This window comes from Sinocyclocheilus anshuiensis, unplaced genomic scaffold (genome assembly GCF_001515605.1).
Source record: "Sinocyclocheilus anshuiensis isolate Anshui unplaced genomic scaffold, SAMN03320099.WGS_v1.1 scaffold96, whole genome shotgun sequence".
Lineage (NCBI taxonomy): Eukaryota > Metazoa > Chordata > Actinopteri > Cypriniformes > Cyprinidae > Sinocyclocheilus > Sinocyclocheilus anshuiensis.
In genome coordinates this window covers 710,590-733,150 of record NW_015554094.1, presented here as the reverse complement: position 1 = coordinate 733,150, position 22,561 = coordinate 710,590, and the positions used below count along the sequence as shown (strand labels likewise).

General features: G+C 33.7%; 2 protein-coding genes across 2 annotated transcripts in view; one reads left to right on the top strand and one right to left on the bottom strand.

Annotated features, from left to right (window-relative positions):
- The first annotated feature begins 455 nt into the window (after positions 1 to 455).
- On the top strand, positions 456 to 1,870 carry LOC107669431 (transmembrane protein 121-like). The gene has a single exon (XM_016461643.1). It carries the CDS (start codon positions 872 to 874, stop codon positions 1,820 to 1,822), a length of 951 nt encoding a protein of 316 aa, XP_016317129.1. The 5' UTR covers positions 456 to 871; the 3' UTR covers positions 1,823 to 1,870.
- A 13,090-nt stretch (positions 1,871 to 14,960) lies between these two features.
- The window catches only part of LOC107669463 (sodium/potassium/calcium exchanger 4-like), a 42,324-nt gene continuing 34,723 nt past the window's right edge, over positions 14,961 to 22,561 (bottom strand). Inside the window, exons 12-17 of the mRNA XM_016461702.1 lie at positions 21,965 to 22,106; positions 19,866 to 20,032; positions 19,674 to 19,788; positions 18,010 to 18,122; positions 17,771 to 17,836; positions 14,961 to 16,095 (exon numbers count right to left, since the gene is read on the bottom strand). Of these exons, the coding sequence (XP_016317188.1) occupies positions 15,946 to 16,095; positions 17,771 to 17,836; positions 18,010 to 18,122; positions 19,674 to 19,788; positions 19,866 to 20,032; positions 21,965 to 22,106 (753 nt within the window). The 3' untranslated portion in view covers positions 14,961 to 15,945. The remainder of the gene's footprint in view (positions 16,096 to 17,770; positions 17,837 to 18,009; positions 18,123 to 19,673; positions 19,789 to 19,865; positions 20,033 to 21,964; positions 22,107 to 22,561) is intronic.

The following is a 22,561-nucleotide window of genomic DNA, read 5'->3' as shown; positions in this document are numbered from 1 at the left end:
GAAACAGGTCTCTTTGGTTTTCAAGAGTTGCAATTCCATTGGAAAGCAATCCTGCTCTGGACCGTTTTTGGCACTTTTTTTTATCATTTAACGCTATATATTCAGATTTACAATCAGTTCATCCCTTATAAAGCAGTGAATCAAACTGTCATTTGGAAGCAATTGGCTTTTTTCCTGGGTCAGGTTTGCAAAATATTGGAAATGCAAATGCCTTCAAAGTTAGCAGAGCTGCGTTGAAAAGGCAACTGCTCCAACCAGCACAATAAAGCTTGACCCTGCTGATTAATGGGCGGATTTCTTTTCCATTTAGTGCGCCAGGGAAGAATTATCTGCCAAGACCAAGACTGTGAAACAGGTTTCTTCGGTTTTCAAGAGTGCCATTTCTATTGAAATGTGATCCTGTTCTGGACCTTTTTTGGAACTTTGAATCATTTAGCACTGCTTCTTCAGATTTACAATCAATCGGAGAAGAATCATTTGCCGAGACCAAGATTGCAAAACTAGGTCTCTTCGGTCTTCAAGAGTTGCATTTCCATTGCAAAGTAATCCTGCTCTGGAGCGTTTTTGGCACTTTGTATAATTTAACACTGTTTCTTCAGATTTACAATCAATATGACCCTTGCAAAGCAGTGAATCCAACTATCAGTTGGGAGCAATTGGCTTTTTTGTAGAATACTTTCTTTTCACTTTGTTCAAGTTTACAAAATATAGGGAATGCAAATGCATAAAGTTCACTGAACTGGGATGAAAAAGCAACTGCTCCAACCAGCTCAGTAAGGCTTGACCAGCTACTTCGAGAGTCCTTCGAACCCAAGTGCAACAGAGCGGACAACATTGGTGTGAGTGAGTGTATGCGGTGGTGGCCCTCAGCATGGTGTTGCCACCACCGAACAAGCGGCATGTGTGTCTTACCACCTTTGTCATCATGACCAGCATGGCATTCATGGACGCCTACCTGGTGGAGCAGAATCAGGGGCCACGAAAGATTGGCGTCTGCATCATTGTCCTTGTTGGGGACGTCTGCTTTCTCATCGTCCTTCGCTATGTGGCGGTTTGGGTTGGAGCAGAAGTGCGGACGGCTCGACGAGGATATGCCATGATCCTTTGGTTCCTCTATATCTTCGTGTTGGAGATCAAGCTTTACTTTGTCTTCCAGAACTGTAAGGCTGATCGCAAGAGTCTGGAGACTGTTGCCCGCAAGGCTTTGACTTTATTGTTGTCCATTTGTGTGCCAGGCCTCTACCTGGTTCTGGTGGCTCTGGACAGCATGGAATACGTCCGTACCTTTCGGAGGAAGGAGGACATGAGGGGTCGGCTCTTCTGGGTGGCTTTGGACTTGCTGGACCTGCTGGATATGCAGGCAAACCTTTGGGAGCCGCAGCGGACGGGTTTGCCCATTTGGGCGGAAGGTTTGATGTTCTTCTACTGCTACATTTTGCTTCTGATTCTTCCCTGCGTGTCCCTGAGTGAGATCAGCGTGCAGGGCGACCACGTGTCTCCCCAGAAGATGATGCTCTATCCTCTTCTCAGTCTGGTTACCATCAATATCGTCACCATCCTCATACGTGGCGTCAACATGGTGTTGTTCCAGGACAGCCGGGTTTCCACCATCTTTGTCGGCAAGAATGTGGTGGCAATTGCGACCAAGGTATGCACCTTTCTCGAGTACCGGAAACAGTCGCGAGAATTCCCAAATCGAGAGAACGCAACCGGAATTCCTATGGAAGTCCAGCAGAACTCGATGGGACATGGACAAGCTCTGCCGAATGCCACAAGCCTCCCACATGAACCCACTCCAGCACGGGAGATTATGGATACATGACCAAGGAACCAAAATAGAGTATTTTGAGCCAACAAGGAGCATTCGAACCACCAGATATGAACTAATTAACTGTTTTGAGGTACTTTGGTCCAGTATTATGAGGTGCTCCGTCCTCTTCTGGACTGAGGTAAATCAGCCAAATATGAGCTGTGTTGTTCAAAGAAAAACATTCAGTGTTTTATAATTCGTTCACCACAGTTTGCAATGAAGAACCAAGTGCTGTTTTCTTTCTGTAAAGTAGCAGAATGACTGTGGTGCAAAATACTTTTCCTGTTTGAGAGACCAAACTCTTGTTTCCACATCCATTTTTTTGTGTCTGACTTCATGTTGTCAAGGTGCATCAGATATTTGCCTCTCTTGCAAGTATTGAATGGGAGAATGGAAAAAGAATGCAATTAATTTATTATTGAGGGAACTAGGTCAGGTTGATGTTTATGACCAAATGCTGGGGAGTAGTCCTACATGCCTGCAGTACGTGTTTGCACTTGTGTTTTACGATGTGTTGACATTTAAAGAAATGAAAATTAGAGGAAAAAGTAAGAAATTTGTGTCCAATGACCTTTATGGAATTATTTAGGAAAAAGTCAGTGAATACACTACCACTTGGTTGGTAAATTGATTATTATTGTTATCATTGTTATTATTATATAATAATAATAATAATAATTATTATTATTATATAAACCACTTGTGTACTTGTTTTTTTTTTACATTTTTGTTTGAGGATTCAGTTGTATTTAATTAAAAAAAAAATAAGAAAATTTTTTTTTGCTATTTGCGAAGTGCTTTTATGCTAACAGAGCTGCTAGCCCAGGGTTGCCATGTCTGCAGTTTTCCATTAGAATTGGGCTTTTAAACTGTTGCCACAGGTTGATTCTTCCTCCACGGGTTAATAGTTTGACATACTGCATAAATTATATTTGACTGAAATGCATGTATTGGAATATTTTATATTCTACCACTTTTTGAAGGAGGGCCACTGGTACTGTATGGAGCCTTTGAGCTGAGTTTATGTTCACTACAATATAGTGGTTTTCAATTTGCATAACAGTGACTGTAAAATATGTATATTGGTGTTGGAATTGCATATTTTGAGTTTTGATATTTGGAATATTGTCATTTTTGATTGGCCATTGGGCTAGTTTTGTTACGCAGACCTGGCAACCCCTGTGCTGGCCACCGCACACTTTTTCTCCACATGAACAGAGGATTTCCATTTCAGCCCTTGTTTAAATCAGTTCCTCTAATGTTTGAGTAAACACACCGTGTCTGTGGAAGCGGATGGAAGGGTAAATGGCATCTGGGAAAATGAAATAAATTACGTGTGGCCCCCATCAGCAGGGACTCACCTTTCTAAAGCCACACAGCGTGAAACTGATTCCTAAAACACTAAGGCCTGGACACCGCAGAATTAAACAGCCTTTCCTCTGTACGCGGTGCGAATGTGAAAACCATTTATCATCCATGTCTGATTTATTCAACATATGTAGCGACCTGATGTATTCCATTTCAGCAACATTCATTTATTGCCACCTGCATATGGTGGGTGGTCTCGGGTGCTGTTGACTCACTCCGAAGCGTATTGTGCTTTTTAAGAATTTCTCTACTTTAGTGTCCACCCACCATCTGACAGCATGAATATCCATCTACGGTACAGTGTTTCATATGGCAACATACCATTTACTTTAACTCTATTTAGAAAAAACACAACACTGATTGCATGTTTTTCTGAATGGTACCAGAGAGGGATATTCATCAACAGAAGACACATGCATCAAAATTGCACTATTCTAATAGTCATTCAGCATTTACCCACATGTACAAGTGAAAATGACTGTAAATATAGTTTCAAGATGTGCAACACAGAAAACTTAAAGGTGAAATAGTATAAATACTGTAATACACATTTGTGCCACACTTACATTTTTTGTTTGCTGCATCTTTGACAAGTTAAACAGATTCTGTTGTTCACAGATCAACTATCTAACATAGTTTTACTGAAATAAGGGTCAAAGACAAAAAGGGGTTTTCAAGAATCAAAACAATAAAAGTTAAATACAGCTTTAATTTTTTCACGAACATTAGAATGTCATGTTTAATTTTATTTATTTATGAGCAAACATACATTTGTCACCATGAATTACAGAAAGCACCCACTAAAATGTAATTTAGCATAACAATAGTTCATATAACAAAAGATATTTATAACAAGAATCATTAGATGACATTAAAAGACTCTATTAACGGATCACAGTGCAGCCCCCCAAAAACTAATTATACTAAATAAACTAAATATATATATAAAAGACCTAGTGGTAATTGGTAAAGATTTTGTCTTAATTGGAATAATTACTAAGAAACGGTAAGTAACATTGAATTAAACTTAAAATTTAGAAGTTTTCTTGCAAAATGTATGGCAATAATCTTTGTTTTATTTACATCTTCGAATTTTTTTTTTTTTTTTTTTTGCATATAAATTCAGGAAATAAATAGAATTGACCAATTTCAATATGGAAATTTACACAAATTTGTATTTATTTTTTTCAATAATAATAATAACAACAACAACAACTAAATCTATTTTTGTTATTGGATGTCATAAAATCTAATAGGAAAAATATACCATGGTTCGAATACAATACGTACCATTGATCTATCAACATCTACATCTGTGTGAGACGTGGATGCGGCGGCTGCATCTAAGTACATATATTACTGTGCAAAAACATTTTTTTCTGGATAAATATTAAAAATTCAATCTCAACCTTCAGCCCAAAACAGAGTGAATACAGCATTACACTGTGATCTATAATTCAGTAGTGTGGGTGTTTACCAGAATATTTAATCACATACTGTAAATGCAAAGAGTATTTAGACAAATATATGTGAGAGTGCGAAAATTAAGCATGTGGTATTGTAAAAAGTACAATGATGTGGAACTGATTTCTGTGCACAATGCGGAGTCTTGTTATCATTTACAGTGAAGAGCAAAGAGATGGAAGAGGAACATCATCTTTCACTCGAAATGCATCAATAAACCCCGTTCAGATGGCAGCAGCCCCTCAGGCATTCTTACATTTGCTTTACAACATTAAAGATTCAGCCTCGCTTTAAAACCAGTCAAAGGGTCGCAAGCCTTCAAATGTGTGTTTAGTGCTCAAAAAATGACAAAGAGAGGAGATGGTAACACTTGACCCGAGGCCTGTATTTATAATGCATTATAAAAAGTATTTTCAATGCATGATAAGTATATTCGCATTGCATTTCATCATCTTTTCATTGCAAGTGTAACCAAACTTGTGGCCTATTTATGGTTGCACTTTCAAAAGAGACAGCGCAGGATGGAAGAAATTATGTTGGGTGTCAATCATGTGTTTTAATAGATTAAACTCTTTATAAATGCAAGTACTTTATTTCATAGGTTACTTCTGGCAAAGGAAACCTGAAAATATCAGAACATTTTTTAATTATGATCTGTATTTAATTAAATCATTTGAATACACAGTATGCATCAGTGTTATTTTAGTGTACTTTGATATGCTTTTTTGTAGGCTAATTATTTTGAATTCATTTTTATTTTTATATTTTCCATTTTCATCTTAAATTTTGTTAAAGGTTTCATTTTGTGGTGTTTTTGTCATTTTTATTAGCTTTGTTTTTTAAATAGGTTGTAATAATTTTTTTATTTCAGTTTTAGTTATTTTAGTGCATAAAGCCAAACTAAAATATTTTTAATTCAATTTTTTTATTTTAAATTTTAAGTTAAAGTTTGAATTTTAGTTTGAATTAAGTATAATAACCCTGATATGCATGAAATCTTTTAAAAGTCGTGATTAGAAATTAAATTTCTATAGTAAATATATATATTTTTTAAATTGAATGACTAGGGGAAAAAAATCACAGAAATACATTTTTAAGACATGTAGTTAATTAAATTAATAAGCGTAATTTTAGTATCATCGTATACTATTATAGTTTTTGTTAATATTTAGAATTTTTAGATTTTTACATTTCCTGTTTTCATTTTAAATTTTGCTGTGTTTTTGCCTTTTTTTGTTTGTTTGTTTGTTTTGTTTTTAATGTCTATATAGTTCGTATTTTCAGAATTGGTTTCAGTTTTAGTTATTTCAGTACTTAAAGTTAAACTAAAAATACTTTTAGTTTTTTACATTTTAATTTGTAGTTTTAATTCATTATAATAACCCTGATATGCATACAATAATTTTAAAATCTTGATTTCAAAAGGACATATTTATATAAAAGTTGATTGCAAACTATATGATTTTTAATCCTGTAATGCAGAGTAACCAAGTAATCATAAAAGTCATTTTAAAAATTGTGATTTCCAAGCCATATGAAATTTCATATGATTGAAAAAATGATTCACATGATTAAAAATGACATTTCTATGGTTATCATATCTTTTTATATAATAAACGTTACAATTGCTTGCAAACTAATCCAGCAATCATGAATGACTGTAAAAGCCACAGAAATTCATTTGTTAAAAGGTGCGGGAACTCGGAGTGTGTTCAGGCAAGGTTACTGACAACATTTCTCGGTTTTCTGTACGTTATGGATTTCAATACAATGATGCAGCACAAGATCAAAAAAGCAATTTGCATTAATAACAACCAGGCAGATTTATAATGAAGGTTCAGCTTCCTGCAATCACACACTCACCCGCAAATGTGTGACTTGGGCGTCCTCCAAGTTACATTAATGCTCATGAACTCCATCATACCAAACATCCACAGGCTTCCATTAGAGCGCTCAGGAAAGCTCGAGATCCGCCATCATGATTTGCTAACTTCAGCAGTCAGAGGTTAACCAATTTAGTGATGGCAAATTCTGCCATTTTTAGTATTTCAAGGCAACTTATGGAACTAATCCAAAATTGCAATTGGTTCATTTGGGAAGTCATCCATGACAGGTACGTTTAAACGATAATTGAATTGAAATGTGTCTTGTGTGCTGGCAGGTTTTGTTTGGAAAGCACAACTGAGTGTCACTATGTCTTGCTAGAAGGACAGACGTTTAATTAGATTGCGCTAATGAAGACAAACTGTCTACATGCATCATTCATTTTTTGTAACTTTTGTTTAAAATGGTTAATTACAACATAAGATTAAGTTTAAGGACCCAAATCTTACATTGCACATCAAGTGCGACCTACAGTACTATAATTATTAGGTTATTATATATTATAATATATTATTTGTATTATACAAACATAAAAATGCCTTTATAGTATACATATGAATGACTTATCTTGCAACGTGGAAGTAACCTTATTTTCTGTGAATGTGTGATTGAAAGATTTGAAGATTGAAAGTCTTGGACAAGGGTAAAAACAATAATATACATGAAAAAAGGCATTTTAACAGTAACAAACAGACAAATAAAAACACGTGTGCTTGAATGTGATATTTATGTAAGTAACTAAATAAAAACATAAAAATATGGAAAAATAAAACAAGTGTACTTGAACGTGATCTGTATGTAAATAAATACAAGTCTGTTCGAATGTGATTCTTATGTACCTAAATAAATAAAGTGGCCATACATGAAAATGTAGACTATATGCAGTTATGAAAATGACAGTCATTCAGCTAGAGGCAGTATAATGCTGAAAAAGGCCTGACAGAGTTAACCTAGCAGGCTGTTGTATCCGCTTGACTGATAGAGCAGAATGGCAGCTTTACCAGTCAAACTGCTGTAATTATGGAGCAAATGCTGCAACACTGGCATCTGCTGAATTGCCCCCTTAATAAGAGGTTTTACCTGAAAAAATGAGGGAGTTTAACTGTTGCAGATGGTTTATATCTCTCACATACAAATACTCCATTAAATCAAACATCAATCAGTTTTAAAAGCACAGACGATGATGATGATGATGATGATGATGATGATGAAGAGGCTCACTCAGGAGATTTCAAAAACGGTTTATAGTCAAAGGCTTTTACAAGAACATACTTACTAAACCAAGGTTTGATTCCAATGCAATTATTCTTTGTCACACTTATAACTAATGCACATAAAGTGATCCAGCATATTTTCACACTTAAAGTCACACTTTCAAATGTCTAGATGTTGTTGCAATAGATATTAAATGATCAAAGCAAGTCTCATAGGTGCCCAAATGCTGCCGGAAGTTGTTTTTTGTCAAATGTTTCGCTTGCAGTCTGTGCTTGAGATAATTCTTTAAGAGTAAATGCCACTTGGCTTGGTTTTTACGGAGCACTGAAGCATTTAAGAGTGACTTAAGAATGCAAATGGGCCTATTGTCTAATGCTGAACATCCAGTGATTTGATACTGCGAAATCTCTGTGAATCAAACGGTGATGTTAGTCTGCCATCTGCTGCACAAAGCATCCAATCATTTGAAATATGAAGGGGAAGATGCATATGTTGTTTTATAGTTAACATCTTTTGGGATTCCATGCTATATTAGCCTATTCAATTAGGAATGTCAAACTAATTTCAATGCATTAACATAAGGTTTATGGTAAGCCATAGAGACGAGAATAAACATGAACACGTGAGGAATACAAGAAGAGAATAGATCTTTGCTTTTTTTGTTGCACAGCAAGCGCTGATGCTTTGCACTGTAATGAAATGCAATAAAATGTAACTTGCCGTTCAGTAAGTTGATGCAGTAGTTCTGACGGACTGGGTGAGTTCATGATTCAGTGAAGCCTTTTTGAACTATTTATTAAAATAACTAGTAAAGAAACTAATAAAAACGCTATCGTGGATTTTTATTTTGCTATTTGGGGCAAATGGGAAAAATATATAGGCTATATAGTTGTTGTAGTTTCCGTTCAGAACTACAGGGGCAAGTTCAAGCTCAAACCGGTGCGCAACGTTTTGCTACTGTTTCCGGTTTCAACGACATGTTTCCTGGAAACGGTGTGCACCGGGGTTTGAGATACATTTTCTCTTGTTTGGTGGGTGTCAAATGTCAGCCAATCAGCAGCAGCATACATAAACCACGCGGTATTAAAGAGACAGCTCACACGATGTGATTAACATCAAAATAAATTCAAGAGCAAGTATATTGTTTGCACGTTTATTTACATTAAAGGCAAAATAACTGAAATAATAAGAGCACAAGTATAGATCTGGAACTTCTTTAAGTCTGTCTAAATATCATTTAGTAATTGCAATGTCTTCTGGTCCATATCCTTTCCTTAGGAAAGTATGCTAGACACTGATTAATGTAACATAAAAATACTATACATATTTATATATTTTGCTATTGTATTGTGGAGTGACTTTCATAAACTTTTCTATACCCCTCTGATTATATAATGGTAAATATTACAATATCATAGCACAACAACTGTGATCAGCAATAATGATAAGCCTAATACTCACAATAAAAATAATAAGGTCATATAGATCATAACACAGTCTCGGAGGTAAGAAGTGGATTATCCTTCACCTGAAATGTTTGTCTTTTCATCCTGAAATGCGAAGCAAATGTTGGATCACAATAATTAGGAACCACAGTTTCCACAAATCCCTTCACTCGATTGGGATGTTCTCTTTTATTCCGGACGGCAAGGGCAGTGACTGTTACATCAAGCATATTTTGCAGTATTAAACACATATTTATACCGATTTCATCAGGCTCCGAAAATTCTTCAAAAAGAACACAAAGAATGGCCTTCTCAGCTGCCATAGTTGCAACTCTTGCGTCATCAGAACAGGGTGTTCAACACACCACCGTTTCCGTTTAAAAAACCGTTTTGCACCATTTTGTCGGGGCTGAACGCAGCTCTGATGTTTGCCCATGACGACTTCCGCTTCTGAGAAGCATATGAAATGTAAAGAGTCCATATTGCACTCTCAAAAGAGAAGGTTTTTAAAGGTTCTCAGTAACCGGCAACACCTGCCTCCACTAACTAACCCAAACCACATCAATTAACCCATTAGTGTTGAACATCCCCAACCGCACCAGAAATTGTTCTCGTTTGTAATGAAATGCCATCTTAATATATATATATTTTTTAAATTGGTAAAACAAAATGCATTATTATTCATTGTTAAAGGAATAGTTTACCAAAAAATTTAAATGTACTCATCCTCCGGCTATCCAATGTAGATGAGAAATGTAGCATCGCTGCTGCATCACACACTTGCTCACCAATGGATGCTTTGCAGTGAATGGGTGCCGTCAGAATGAGAGTCCAAACAGTTGATAAAAACAACAATAATCCACAAGTAATGTACACCACTCCAGGGGCCCGTTCTTCGTACCTCGCTTAATACATCTGATGATTTGATCGTGATAACTAATCTCTGACTAATTTGGTTCTTCAAACGAATTTGCGGATTTGATTAAAATATCTGGATTAAAGGGGTCATATGATGCTTTTTTTAAAGATCATTTTTTTGTGTATTTGGTGTAACAGAATATGTTGACATGCTTTAATGTTCAAAAAACACATTATTTTTCTTCTGGGGCCCGTTCTTCGTACCTCGCTTAATACATCTGAGATGATTTGAAAGATGCCAGATCTTCTAATCATGATAACTGATCTCTGGCTAATTCGGTTCTTCAAACGAATTTTGTGGATTTGATTAAAATATCTGGATTAAGTTGTCTAAGATTACTGTGCTTTCTCGTGTTCCCTGTAAAGTCCAGATGTATCGATACTCGAAACCACGATCAGCAATGCAGCGATTGGCTGGCGGCAAGACAGCAACGTAATGACATCATATAATTAAAAAAGACACCTAACGAAAAACTTGATAAGGAAACAGCCAAGTGAACAAAACTACATAAATGTTATAATAGATGAAATGTGCACTTTATTTTTTTATTTTTTTACATGATTACAGAACCAAATTATTTATATTCACGATTTCTAGAATTTATACAGGCTTTACTTATTTCAATGTTGAAATTAGCAATTCATGTAATTTTATCTTTGAAGCAGATCTGTTATGTGACAGCATTAATTAAAGTTTCTTAAGAGTTATCTGAGATCAAGATCAAGTTATCTGAATCTCCTGCGCTCCATCAAGCCACTCCCATAATAGCTGTCAGCACTCAAATTAATGCACGACTCAGATTAACTGTACAGCATGTGTGTAAGACTCCAATACAATTATAAAGTTATTATTTTATCACGAATAAATCTTTCAATGAGTAAAACTGGCTATATTATGTCAGTGTCTATAGTATTATAGATTACACAACATTAATATTATTTAAAATTACATTTTTTAATTATTATTATTTTAAATGATTGTCCCCGGATTAGTAGGGTACTCTTGTAATAAAGTAGCATTGGCTGGGATAGATTTTTTAATATCAATTCCACTTAAAAAGATGCAATCTAATCCTGTTTATATGAAATAAGCTGCTCCCGAGCAGGTTTAAATTTATGGACCTGTTGCTATGACAGCAAGTCCAGGATGAGCTTCGAAGAACCAAATAATCCAAGATCATGCCAAATCATCAACAATCAAATCCAGCAAATCCAGAGTTAGCGACGTAACGAAGAATGGGCCCCAGTCCATCAGTTAATGTCTTGAGAAGTGAAAAGCTGCATGATTTTAAGAAATAAATCCATCAAGGCGTTTTAACTTCAAACCCTTGCTTCCAGCTTGAGTCCTCTATCCATAATATTGCTTTCTCCAATTAAAAAGTTGTCTCATCTGAATCAGGAGAGAAATCTGCTCCGTTTACAATCCAAAACAGTTCTAAACAAATATGTGGGTGGATTTTGATGTTAGAGGACAACAGGGGATGGACTTTCTCACTGGAGGAAGCATTATTATGGATTATTTTGGCCAGAAACAATGGTTTGAAGTTAAAACAATGGATTTGTTTCCTATAAACACGCAACTTTTCACTTCTCAATACATTAACTGATGGACTGGAGTGGTGTGGATTACTTGTGGATTATTGTGATGTTTTTATCAGCTGTTTGGACTCTCATTCTGACGGCACCCATTCACTGCAGAGCATCCATTGCTGAGCAAGTGATGCAATGCTACATTTCTCTAAATCTGAAAGAAACAAACTAATCTACATCTTTGATGGCCTAAGAGTGAGGACATTTTCAGCAAATTTTTTATTTTTAGGTTAATTATTCCTTTAATTGTTCACATCACATTATGCACACACACACACACACACAAAGCTCATTTAAAACATGGTACAGGCCACAAAAACTATGCAACAGGTATAAATGGCATCGTTTAATTTGTGACATATTTTAAACATTCCTTTCTCAAAAATTCATATGACAAATGTACAGGAATCGTTCTTTTCACATATATATTTATATATTTTTTTTTCTCATGTTATTGCTTTACAGTAAAATGCATCGGTTGGATATGTCCATTAAAGCATGACAATACATTCATATATGTGTTACAGATGTATTCAGTTATGGTTCATAGTAACTAACTTTACATGAAATATAGATATATTTATATTTTGATCATCTTACATTTATTATTATTATTATTGTTGACATGAATCCCACACCACGTTGATCTCACAGTGCATGGGGTCGCAGTTCATACACGTATTGAGTGTGTGTGTGTGTGATTTATAAATCGAGGGAACGAAATAGTAAATCGTGCACACGATTTAGCCTACTATTTTTTTCCTGCATGCCACGTGCGGGGCTCCATATTCAATAAATTATAAAAACAAATCAAACCGAAAAAATAACATCAAAACATTGTAAGTTTAAGGGGAAAATGTGCTTCATTTTCATGAAATCAGTGTCACAATGAACAATTTTAATGGCACAAAAAAAGACTTCATGTGCAAAATATAACATCAGCTTTTGATTTGGGGTGAAATATAGGCTACCATGGACATGTTTTTGTGAGATTTAACCCACTTTTTTTTTTTATTACAAACTGGCACTAGGGAATATTAATCTATGCTTGGTTTTGTATTTGAAATGTTCCTGTATCAGACAGAAATGCATGAAGTGTCTGTACGAAAAGTCCAGAGGAACTACAGGAACTGTCTCTGGATGAAGTTGAGATTGCAGGATGCGCAAGACGTGCTGAAAAAATAAACACCTTCATAGTTTCCATCGCTTCTCATTGAAACTCGTCTTCTGCTCAGAAGTTCAAGGTGACTCATCAGTCCGTGTCTGAGTCTCGAAGCGCCCTGTGAGGAGGAAGTTAATGCCCTGGAGAGCAAAGCCACTTCCTCCCTACATAGTGTCCACTACAAGTCCACATCCTATTGCTATTTCACTCCCAACATTCATAAAAAATGTTGTCCGTATGCTGTGCACAGAAACAGCAGCTCTTATATTGCATAAACCCCGTTCTTCCGACACAAAAACAGCTGCGGATTCCCACAATGTTTGTGTCACGTTTCGATCCGCATGACGGGAAACCGTCTCCACAGAGGTTTGGTTCTGTAGCTGCCGGGTCGGAAACGGGCAAGGGCCGTGGTTGCCATGGAGACGACTGTCCGGAGATCACCTCGGTGGAACGTCCCACAATGCACTGCAGTCGCGTGCTGATGATGGCTGTGCTTGCGCTGCAAAAAAATAATGAGCTTCCTCTGTGTTTTTGTCTTGTTTTCCAGTACAAATACATTGTTAAATCAAGATGCATTTACTTGAGAAGCAAATTGACTTGCTTTTAAGTAAGTTTTTGCTTAAAACAGAAATATCAGAACAGAAATCTTGTTTTCTGACCCCACTCGCAGATATTTTTGTTGTTTTAAGCAAAACCTCACTTCATTTTGATACATATTTTTAAGAAAGCAAGACTTCGTTAATAGGCCTATCTTAAGTAATTTTGCATCTCAAATCTTGTTTTCTGACATTTTTTTCAGATGTTTTCTTGTTTTAAGTAAAAGCACTTAATTTTTCAGAAAAGAAGACCTGAGAGGAAAATTAGTTTTTTTCAAAAGCAAGTGTTTTTTTGCTTAAAACAAGAAAAGCTTAAACCAACTTAATTTTTCTGAAAACAAGGCTTAAGTCATTTTGCTTCTTAAGTCTTTTTTTCAGAAAACTTTATCAAAACGAAGTGTTTTTACTTAAAAAAAAATCTGAAGAATATACCTTTTAATAAAACAAGATGAGATTAAAATGACTTATGATAGGCCTTTTAAGTTTTGTTTTCTGAAATAAAAAATAATAATAATAAATTAAACAAGAATCTAAAAATGAAAAATATCTGCCAACGGAAAAAATAATCTTGTTTTCCCTTTGAATTAACTGTATTTTTCAGACTCAAATGGGAGATACTTTTTCTTGTTTTAAGCAAAAACTAATTTAATTTTGATATATTTTTCAGTAAACAAGACAATCTTGATTCAAGAAATTGTATGTATTTGTACTGGACAATAAGACAAAAATACTGAGTAAGAACATTATTTTTTGCAGTGCATGGATTGGTCATGTGAGGGACTGTCTGGAGATCTTCCCCTGATACGCACAAATACACACACACAAACACACACGTCTGACAGAGGGAAGCACTTCTGAATGAGACCGAACCGCTCACTTGCATGCTTTAAAGTGCTAATTTCTACATTTCACAATGAAAGAATGGCTTCATGTGCCTCTCAAGAGCACAAGACCAGCCCAAAACCACCAGAAACCACATCGCAGATGCTCATCTATTAATAAATACGATTATTAAATCTCTTTGTAGGCAAGTTTATATTCACAGAGCTCTCAAAGAGGCTAAGACAAAACCTCCTAAAATCATCAAACAAGAACACTGCGTTTTTTGAATATAAAATATACAAATTCACAATGCAAAACAAAATTATTCATTATCAGTATTTATGTCTGTTTTTCTAAATATCTAAATATCATTCAAACTAAATTTGAATTCATTTGATTTTTCCTGCAACTCAAACATTTGAATTTGACAGTTTCTTACAATTCAAATATTTCAATTTGAACTATTAAACCTACATTTTTTTTACTCTTATTACAATAGCAATGGATGATTTAAACAATACTTTAATTGCTCTTGCATTTTTTTATATTTTTCTTCCTTTAAAAAAAAAGAAAAAATCGAACTAAATTTAGTCAAGTTTGAGAAAACAAATCAACTTAATTATTAAAGATACAGACTTCGAAAACTCTTAATCAGGCAAAACTGATTTTTTTCAACTCTTATTAGAATAAAAATGGATAGCATGTAATACTTTCATTTCTCTTGCATTTCTAAATTAATTTTTAAAGCATAAATCTAACCAAATACTCAGGTTTATGCTCAAAACAATTTGTAAATGATGTAAGAAAATAATTCAAATTAACTTAATTGAAGATGTATTCTTTGCAATCTCTTAATAACTCAATGTCTTTATGTTTTCGAGTAGATTTTTCTTGTTTAAATGATGTTTAGATATTTCTACTAAAAAACCAAGACCAAAAATACTGATTCAAAAAATCTTGTATGCAGAATAACCATGCATGTGTCCTAATCAGGCACGGCATGCTTCCAATGACAAGTAATTAGTCCGTCTGCAACGAAAGAGTCAATGCTGCAACATAATCACAGCCAGCTGCATCACTGTTGATGATTAATATGCAGATTTTTTAGACCAATGAGACTGCACGGATTTGCATGGGCGATTGACCCGATTAGGACACAATAATAACGGAAAATGTTAATTTCTCTTGCATTTCTTTTAGGCTAAAAAAAATGATATTCTGCAAAAGAATTCACAGTTGTGTGAGCAATAAAGACTTCACGAAGAGATTCAGCGGTTAAAAAAAAAAGACATTTTTCAACAAAGTGACTAAGAAAAAGAAAGATATCAGTGTAGGCATGTAGAAAAGGATGAATGCTCGTCCATAGACTCCATATTTGCCGTGCATTTTACAATATTAAACTGGAAGAGAAGAGCTGCCGAGGACAAGTTCCTCTTTCTAGATCGAAATCTGGGGTCAGAGGTCAGCAAAATGAGCTTAAGTGGAAGATCGTATCCGTTTGTCCATCCATCCACAGTGAAACGAGTCGAATGAAAGGAGCTTGAATAAAGCGTTAGTCCTCATGAAGACTAACATTCGTCCAGTCTGAGGTGATGGTGGTTCTGGAGTGCAAGAACGGAGGTTGTGACATCAGGATGGTGCATTCTGGGATACGGAGCGGCCCATGGGATTTTAGTCTTCCTGACACATGGGCAGGTTGACGAAGGTGAAGACGTTATATTCGATCATGATGGAGAAGCAGAGGAAGACGGCGTACAGCACCAGCACATAGATGCCCAGCTTAAAGTCCAGCTTCCACCCGTTCAGATGAATCCCAAGAATCTGCAGGAGAAAAAACTTCCTTTGATTGATTACATGCAGGAGTCAATTTGTGCAATGCAGTACTCATTTAATAAGTCTATAAATTATTAAAAGAATCGGGCTCTCAATTAGGAAATGTCTAGCAGTTTGATTACTAAAACATTTCGCTAATAAAAACTAAAACTACAAAGCAATTGTCAGTCACTTTATAAAAAGACTGGAAATAACTCTTATTTTATTGCCATTTCTATATTATCAAGTGCTAAACTGAATAGTTTCATTTTATTGTTTTTATTAATTGATTTTTTATTTTTATTTAAAAGAATAAGCAATTTATACAAAACATTTTCAGCAAATAAAAACTAAAAATGCAATATTCAGTTTAAGCAACAGTCAATCACTTCATAACAACATTAAAATAAAAATGTAAAAGTTTCAATTTATGTTTTTATACATTTTTTATTATTATTTGATTTAAAATAATCAACCATTTGTCTATCGAAACATTCAGCAAAAAATCCAACATTCCGTTCACTTCATAACATTAGAAATAACTTTGTAATTTAAACTGTATTGTCATTTCTATATTACAGTGTTAAACTGAATATTGCAGTTTCAATTTATCTGTTTTTTTTTGTTTGTTTTTGATTTAAAAGAATCAACTATTTTACAATCAAAATATTCAGACAAAAATGCAATATTCATTTTAAGCATTTGTCAATCACTTTGTAATAACTTTATAAATATATTTTTTATTTTATTGTCATTATATTATCAAGTGCTAAACTGAATATTAGTTTAAATTGATCAACTTTTAATTACTGATATATATATCTTTTTTTAATAATTGACAATTTTTTTTAAATACATTCAGTGCATAAAATAAAAACCAAAAATACAATCCCTATGTTGTAACATTAGAAATTAATTGCTATTTAATAACATTTATAATATATAATATTATAGTTTCAGTTTATCCATTTTTATTAGCTGATTTTTATTAGCTGATTTATATTAAAAGAATTGACAATTTAAATATCAAAATATATTCAGAAAAAAAAACTATATTGAGTTTAATTGCCAGTCATTTCGTAATAACATTAGACAAAAAAGTTAAAACTTATTGTCTTTTCAATATTATAAAGTGCTAAACTGAATATTACAGTTTCAATTTATCTGTTTTTTTTACTATTGTTTGATTGTTTTATTAGTTCATTTATTAAAAATCAACTACTTGATTATCAAAATATATTCAGCAGATAAAATAAAAACTGAAAAAAACGATCACTTTGTAATAACATTAGAAATAACTCATTTTATAACATTTATAATATTTAATACTATAGTTTCAATTTATCTGATTTTTGTATCATTATTCTTTTGATTTATTTATCCAGATGTTTATCATTTTTTTAATAAATGTATAATTTTCTCCACACTTAAGCAATGGTCAAAAATTCTACTTAAGGATAAGTATTAATTTTAATGATGATAACTGTGATACCAGAATTAACAGCGAAAGTATTTAACTATGAGCAGACCACACGATATCTGTGCTTGCAGAATTCCTCCAAATTAGCACACCTGTCACTCAAAAGCGAACAATTTTTTTTATCTTTTCAGCAGAATTCACAGAGGAAGTCTACAGCTTGCATCTGAGCCTGATCGTCTCAGGAGAACCTGCTGATTTACTCACGGTGAGCGCGACAGATCCCAGCAGCAGCACCACCGAGTAAACCAGTCCCCGACTGCTTATCATCACCTGAACGGAGGGAGGAAACAGCATCATCAGCTCCCACAATGCCACTGTGCCATTACACCATTACAATAAAAACAGATCTCGTGTTTCAGACTCGTGTTCAATAGAAGCTGCTGGTTTCAGAGGAGCACAGCTTGATCTCTGCTCAAACAGAACGAGCTGCTGGATGTGCTTACAACTGATCCATAACTGACTGCCATGGTCTGCAGCACCCAGGGAACGCCGAGCCCCACCAGAATGTCAAAGACGTTACTGCCGATGGTGTTGGACACGGCCATGTCTCCCAGACCTGCAGAAACGAGATACGCTTTCAGACTGAACAAGCAATGCCGACTCATCTTGCTGATTCAGAGGTCATTTCTCCTAAAGTCTCTGAAGTGTGATGTGGCTTGTCATGATATAATGCAAACTGGTTGCATCTTAGTTTGCATAGGAGCAGCATTGTAAAAAGGAAATTAACTGAAAAAGTAACTTATTAAATACATTTATCAGTGGTGAAACTAAAGCCAAAAAAGGTATAAGCAACTTAATAAGGAATGCAAAATAAGGAAAGTGGTGGGGGAAAAAAAGTGTTGACAAAAAGAAAAAAATAAACTATATTTTTCAATAGCGATGCAAAACTATAAATGAAACAGCAGAAAAAGTAGCCACAAGAAGTACATTTTACCAAAATAAAATAAAAAATTATATTATTTATATTATTAAAATATATAATTATAATTATAAACATATAATAATAACAACAAACATCAACATGAATGGAACAAACAACAAATAAAAAAAATTTATAACAAAAATAAAAAAAATTAATTAATTAAAAAATACAAAAATAATAATAAATAAAATTAAATAAAATAAAATAAAATTTAATTTAATTTAATTTAATTTAATTTAATTTAATTTAATTTAATTTAATTTGATTTGATTTGATTTGATTTGATTTGATTTGATTTGATTTGATTTGATTTGATTTGATTTGATTTGATTTGATTTGATTTGATTTGATTTGATTTGATTTGATTTGATTTGATTTGATTTGATTTGATTTGATTTGATTTGATTTGATTTAATTTAATTTAATTTAATTTGATTTGATTTGATTTGATTTGATTTGATTTGATTTGATTTGTTTGAGTGTCCAGGTTCAAAAACACTTGCTCAAAAACATTTAACTATAAAAATTACATTTGGTGCCAGAAATGATCAAATAAGTGTTTTTGAATAGAAATGCAAAACTATAAAGTAAACAGCAGAAAAGCAGCCACAAGAAGTGTTTCTATATAGGGTTATTTTATAAAACAAATAAAAAGCAACAACAATAATAACAATAATGATAATAATACAAATTATTATTATTATTATTAATTTAACAAATGAAAACCTATTTAGTCAAATGCAGCTGTTAATCATTATGTCATCACTATCAAAATATTGCTCCTTTTGTCTCCAGAAAAAAAATCACTGGCTCAAAAACATGGACTATAAAAATACCAGTTGGTGCCAGAAATTACACACTTAATCTTTTAGATACACAAATTTGAACTTCAATGTAATATGAGCCTCAATATGTTTCTATGGCTGGAAGAGTCAAAAGAGAACCATTACAAACTCATCCTAAAAGCTATATTCTGTACGCTAATCTTGGATTCTCCACAGGGCAGACAGCATTGAGATGCAGTCCATGTCTGAAGTAAAGTGACTGATAGTGACACAGGAACAGGAAATCACATTCTCTGTTCTGTTCTGCTTTGATCAGATACGTGAAAGTAAAACAGTCTGTATTTCATGTTAAATTCATCCTGCCACAGTTTTATTGATCAGAACAGAGCGAACGATCTACCTTGACGAGCCACGATCAGGCTGGCGATACAGTCCGGGACGCTCGTGCCCGCCGCCAGAAACGTGATGCCCATGATGACATCGGGAATGCCGAGCGTGTATCCAATGATCGTCACCTAGAAGCCAGAGTAAAGCTTTCATAAAAACAAGACAGACCAACCGGAGAGAGAGAGAGAGAGATTGACAGACGTACCATCCACACCATGAAGTAGGAAAAGACGGCGATCCAGACGGTGGAGAGGATGAACGAGAGCATGAAGCATTTCTCCCAGCGAGACTTGGCACAGTTTGGGATGGTGAAGTACAGGATCAATAACAGCGGCCAAGAGATCAGCCATTTAGTTCTGTTCATACAGCCGTCTGAAACACACAACATACGGATTTACAAGATCACTGCAGTACTATAAACTCATCTTCTGTTCCTTTAACCCTCATGTTGTAAAAAACAAAACAAAACAAAAACGAAACAAAACGAAACGAAATGAAACTAAACTAAACTAAACTAAATTAAATTAAATTAAATTAAATTAAATTAAATTAAATTAAATTAAATAAAATAAAATTAAATAAAATTAAATAAAATAAAATTAAATTAGTTTGATGACTGGGACAGGATTTTCTTTTTCCTGATGCTAGTTAATGTTATCATATTAGACCAGTGGTCACCAACCTTTTTAAGCCCAAAATCCCTGACCTCGGCTTTTCTCCCTAAGATCTAACTATTAAAGAATTAATAGAAAAAGACAGGCCAGATTGTCCTTCCAATTTGAGGCCTTTTATTTAGTATTTTAATTAGTGATGCACCGATCATGATTTCTAATGGCCGGTTTAGATTCTAGGTTTTTCTTTTTTTTTTAAACAAGCATATTGGCCAAATATTGGATGCAATCTTTTGATCGAAGGCCTCCCTCATCTCTTACCAAAATTATCCACAAATGATGCTTATTTCACTCAAAAGCTCAGGTGCATGAGCTCAGATCAGTGAGGCCTACGATCAATCACTTCCAAAAAGAAATACAAAACCTGTGTTAACTGAAAGAAAACAAGTCGACGAAAAAAATGTAATCCAAGATATGGTGATAATATAGCATAAAATTGGATCATTTTTGTACTTGTTTAGGTTTTGTTTCGAGTCAAAAATGACCCGCCTACAAAAATTGCTTGAAAATCTCTCATTATGCAATATTATTACCAAATATTGAATTCAATCTTTTGATCAACATGTTTTTCCTCAATTAGTTTTGCATCTCTTTTTGGAAGTGATTAATAATAGGATTAAGTGATCTAAGTTTTTGAGTAAACATTGGCAAAAATATCCACAAATAATCCAAAAAGAGATCTAAAACCTGTGCTAATTGTAAGAAAACAAGTTGACAAAAAGACTGAATCCAAGATTTCCTACTACTTGTTTCACTTCTGTTTCAGTTTTTATAACCATTTCTTACTATGTGTAAGTTGTTGTTTTTTAGCATGTAAGTGTTATTTTTTAAGATTCCTGATAAACTACTGTCGTTTGATTTGTATTATTTGTATTTGTTATTTATTTTAATTTTAGTTAAATTATGTCTGAATTTATTATGTCTGTATAGGTCTTTTATTAAGTTTTAATTTTATTTAATTTGAGTTATTTTAATACTTCAACAAACTAAATGGAAATGAAATAATATATATATTGAATTTATAAATGTGTATGTATATATATATATATATATATATATATATATGTATGTGTGTATGGTTGCACATACACACATATGTAGTTGTTTTTTGGTGTTTGGCTTAGTGTTATGTTAGAATCATTATTATACTCTTATACCTTTTGTTCTTTAATATTTTGAATTGTTTTTAGCTTTATTTTTGTTTTTCATTTAAATGTTAAGTTTTGAAATTTTGTTGTATGCATTTGTCAATATTATTTAATTTCTTTATTTTTAAAATGTGTATAGGTAGTATTTATAAAGTTTTAGCTTTTAGTTTTGGATCTGTTTTTAGTTGTTTTAATGCTACAATTGATTGCTTCTGTTGTCCTCATTTGTAAGTCGCTTTGGATAAAAGCGTCTGCTAAATGACTAAATAAATAAAAGATTTGATAAAAATATAGCATAATGAGATTTACAAACAGTTTTTAAAAGACCAATCATTTTTGACCGGTAAAGGATTAGGTTAAAAAGCTCTTTTTTTGCTCCTTTCTGAGGTGCGTTTTCATTTCTATCACGTCCGTTTCTTTTCTGCATGTATGTGGTGATTTTGGCACAAATATTGTCTTCTGAAAAGAAACTCTGGGTTCCTCACCTGGTAACCTGAACGGTGAGGTGAGCTCACTCTCTTTATCTTCAGTGGTTTTGTCTTCTGGCACGTTTCCATTCTCGATGTCTGGCTTGCCGTCCACCACAGCCGTCTCCACGCCGTTAGCCGACTGGACCAACCTCTGACGCTACACACAACAAACACTCTGTTCTAGAAATGCATCAACATTAAAAGTCTGACTGAGACTGATGAGCTGATGAGAAATGGCTAATGTTACAATTTTTGCACTATTTTGTCTAAATAAATGTTTTTATTTTATTTTTTAATTTGAATTAATTACATTTTTTTTGCTATAAATTTGATGTAAGATTTTTAAAAAATAATTCATATTTTTACTCAGTAAGGACACATTAAGTTGATCAAAAGTGACAGTAAAGCCATTTATTATGTTTTTTAAAAAATAATTTCAAATAAATAGAATAAATAAATGCTATTCGTCAAAGAATCCTGAAAAGTGTCATGGTTTCCAGGAAAATATTAAGCAGTTTTCAAGATTGATAATAATAATCAGAAATGTTTCTTGAGCAGTAAATCAGCATATTAGAATGATTTCTGAAGATCATGTGACACTGAACACTGGAG

Bases quoted from the DNA above. Each gene is read 5' to 3' on its own strand.
- LOC107669431 (XM_016461643.1), top strand. From the start codon at position 872: ATGGTGTTGCCACCACCGAACAAGCGGCATGTGTGTCTTACCACCTTT.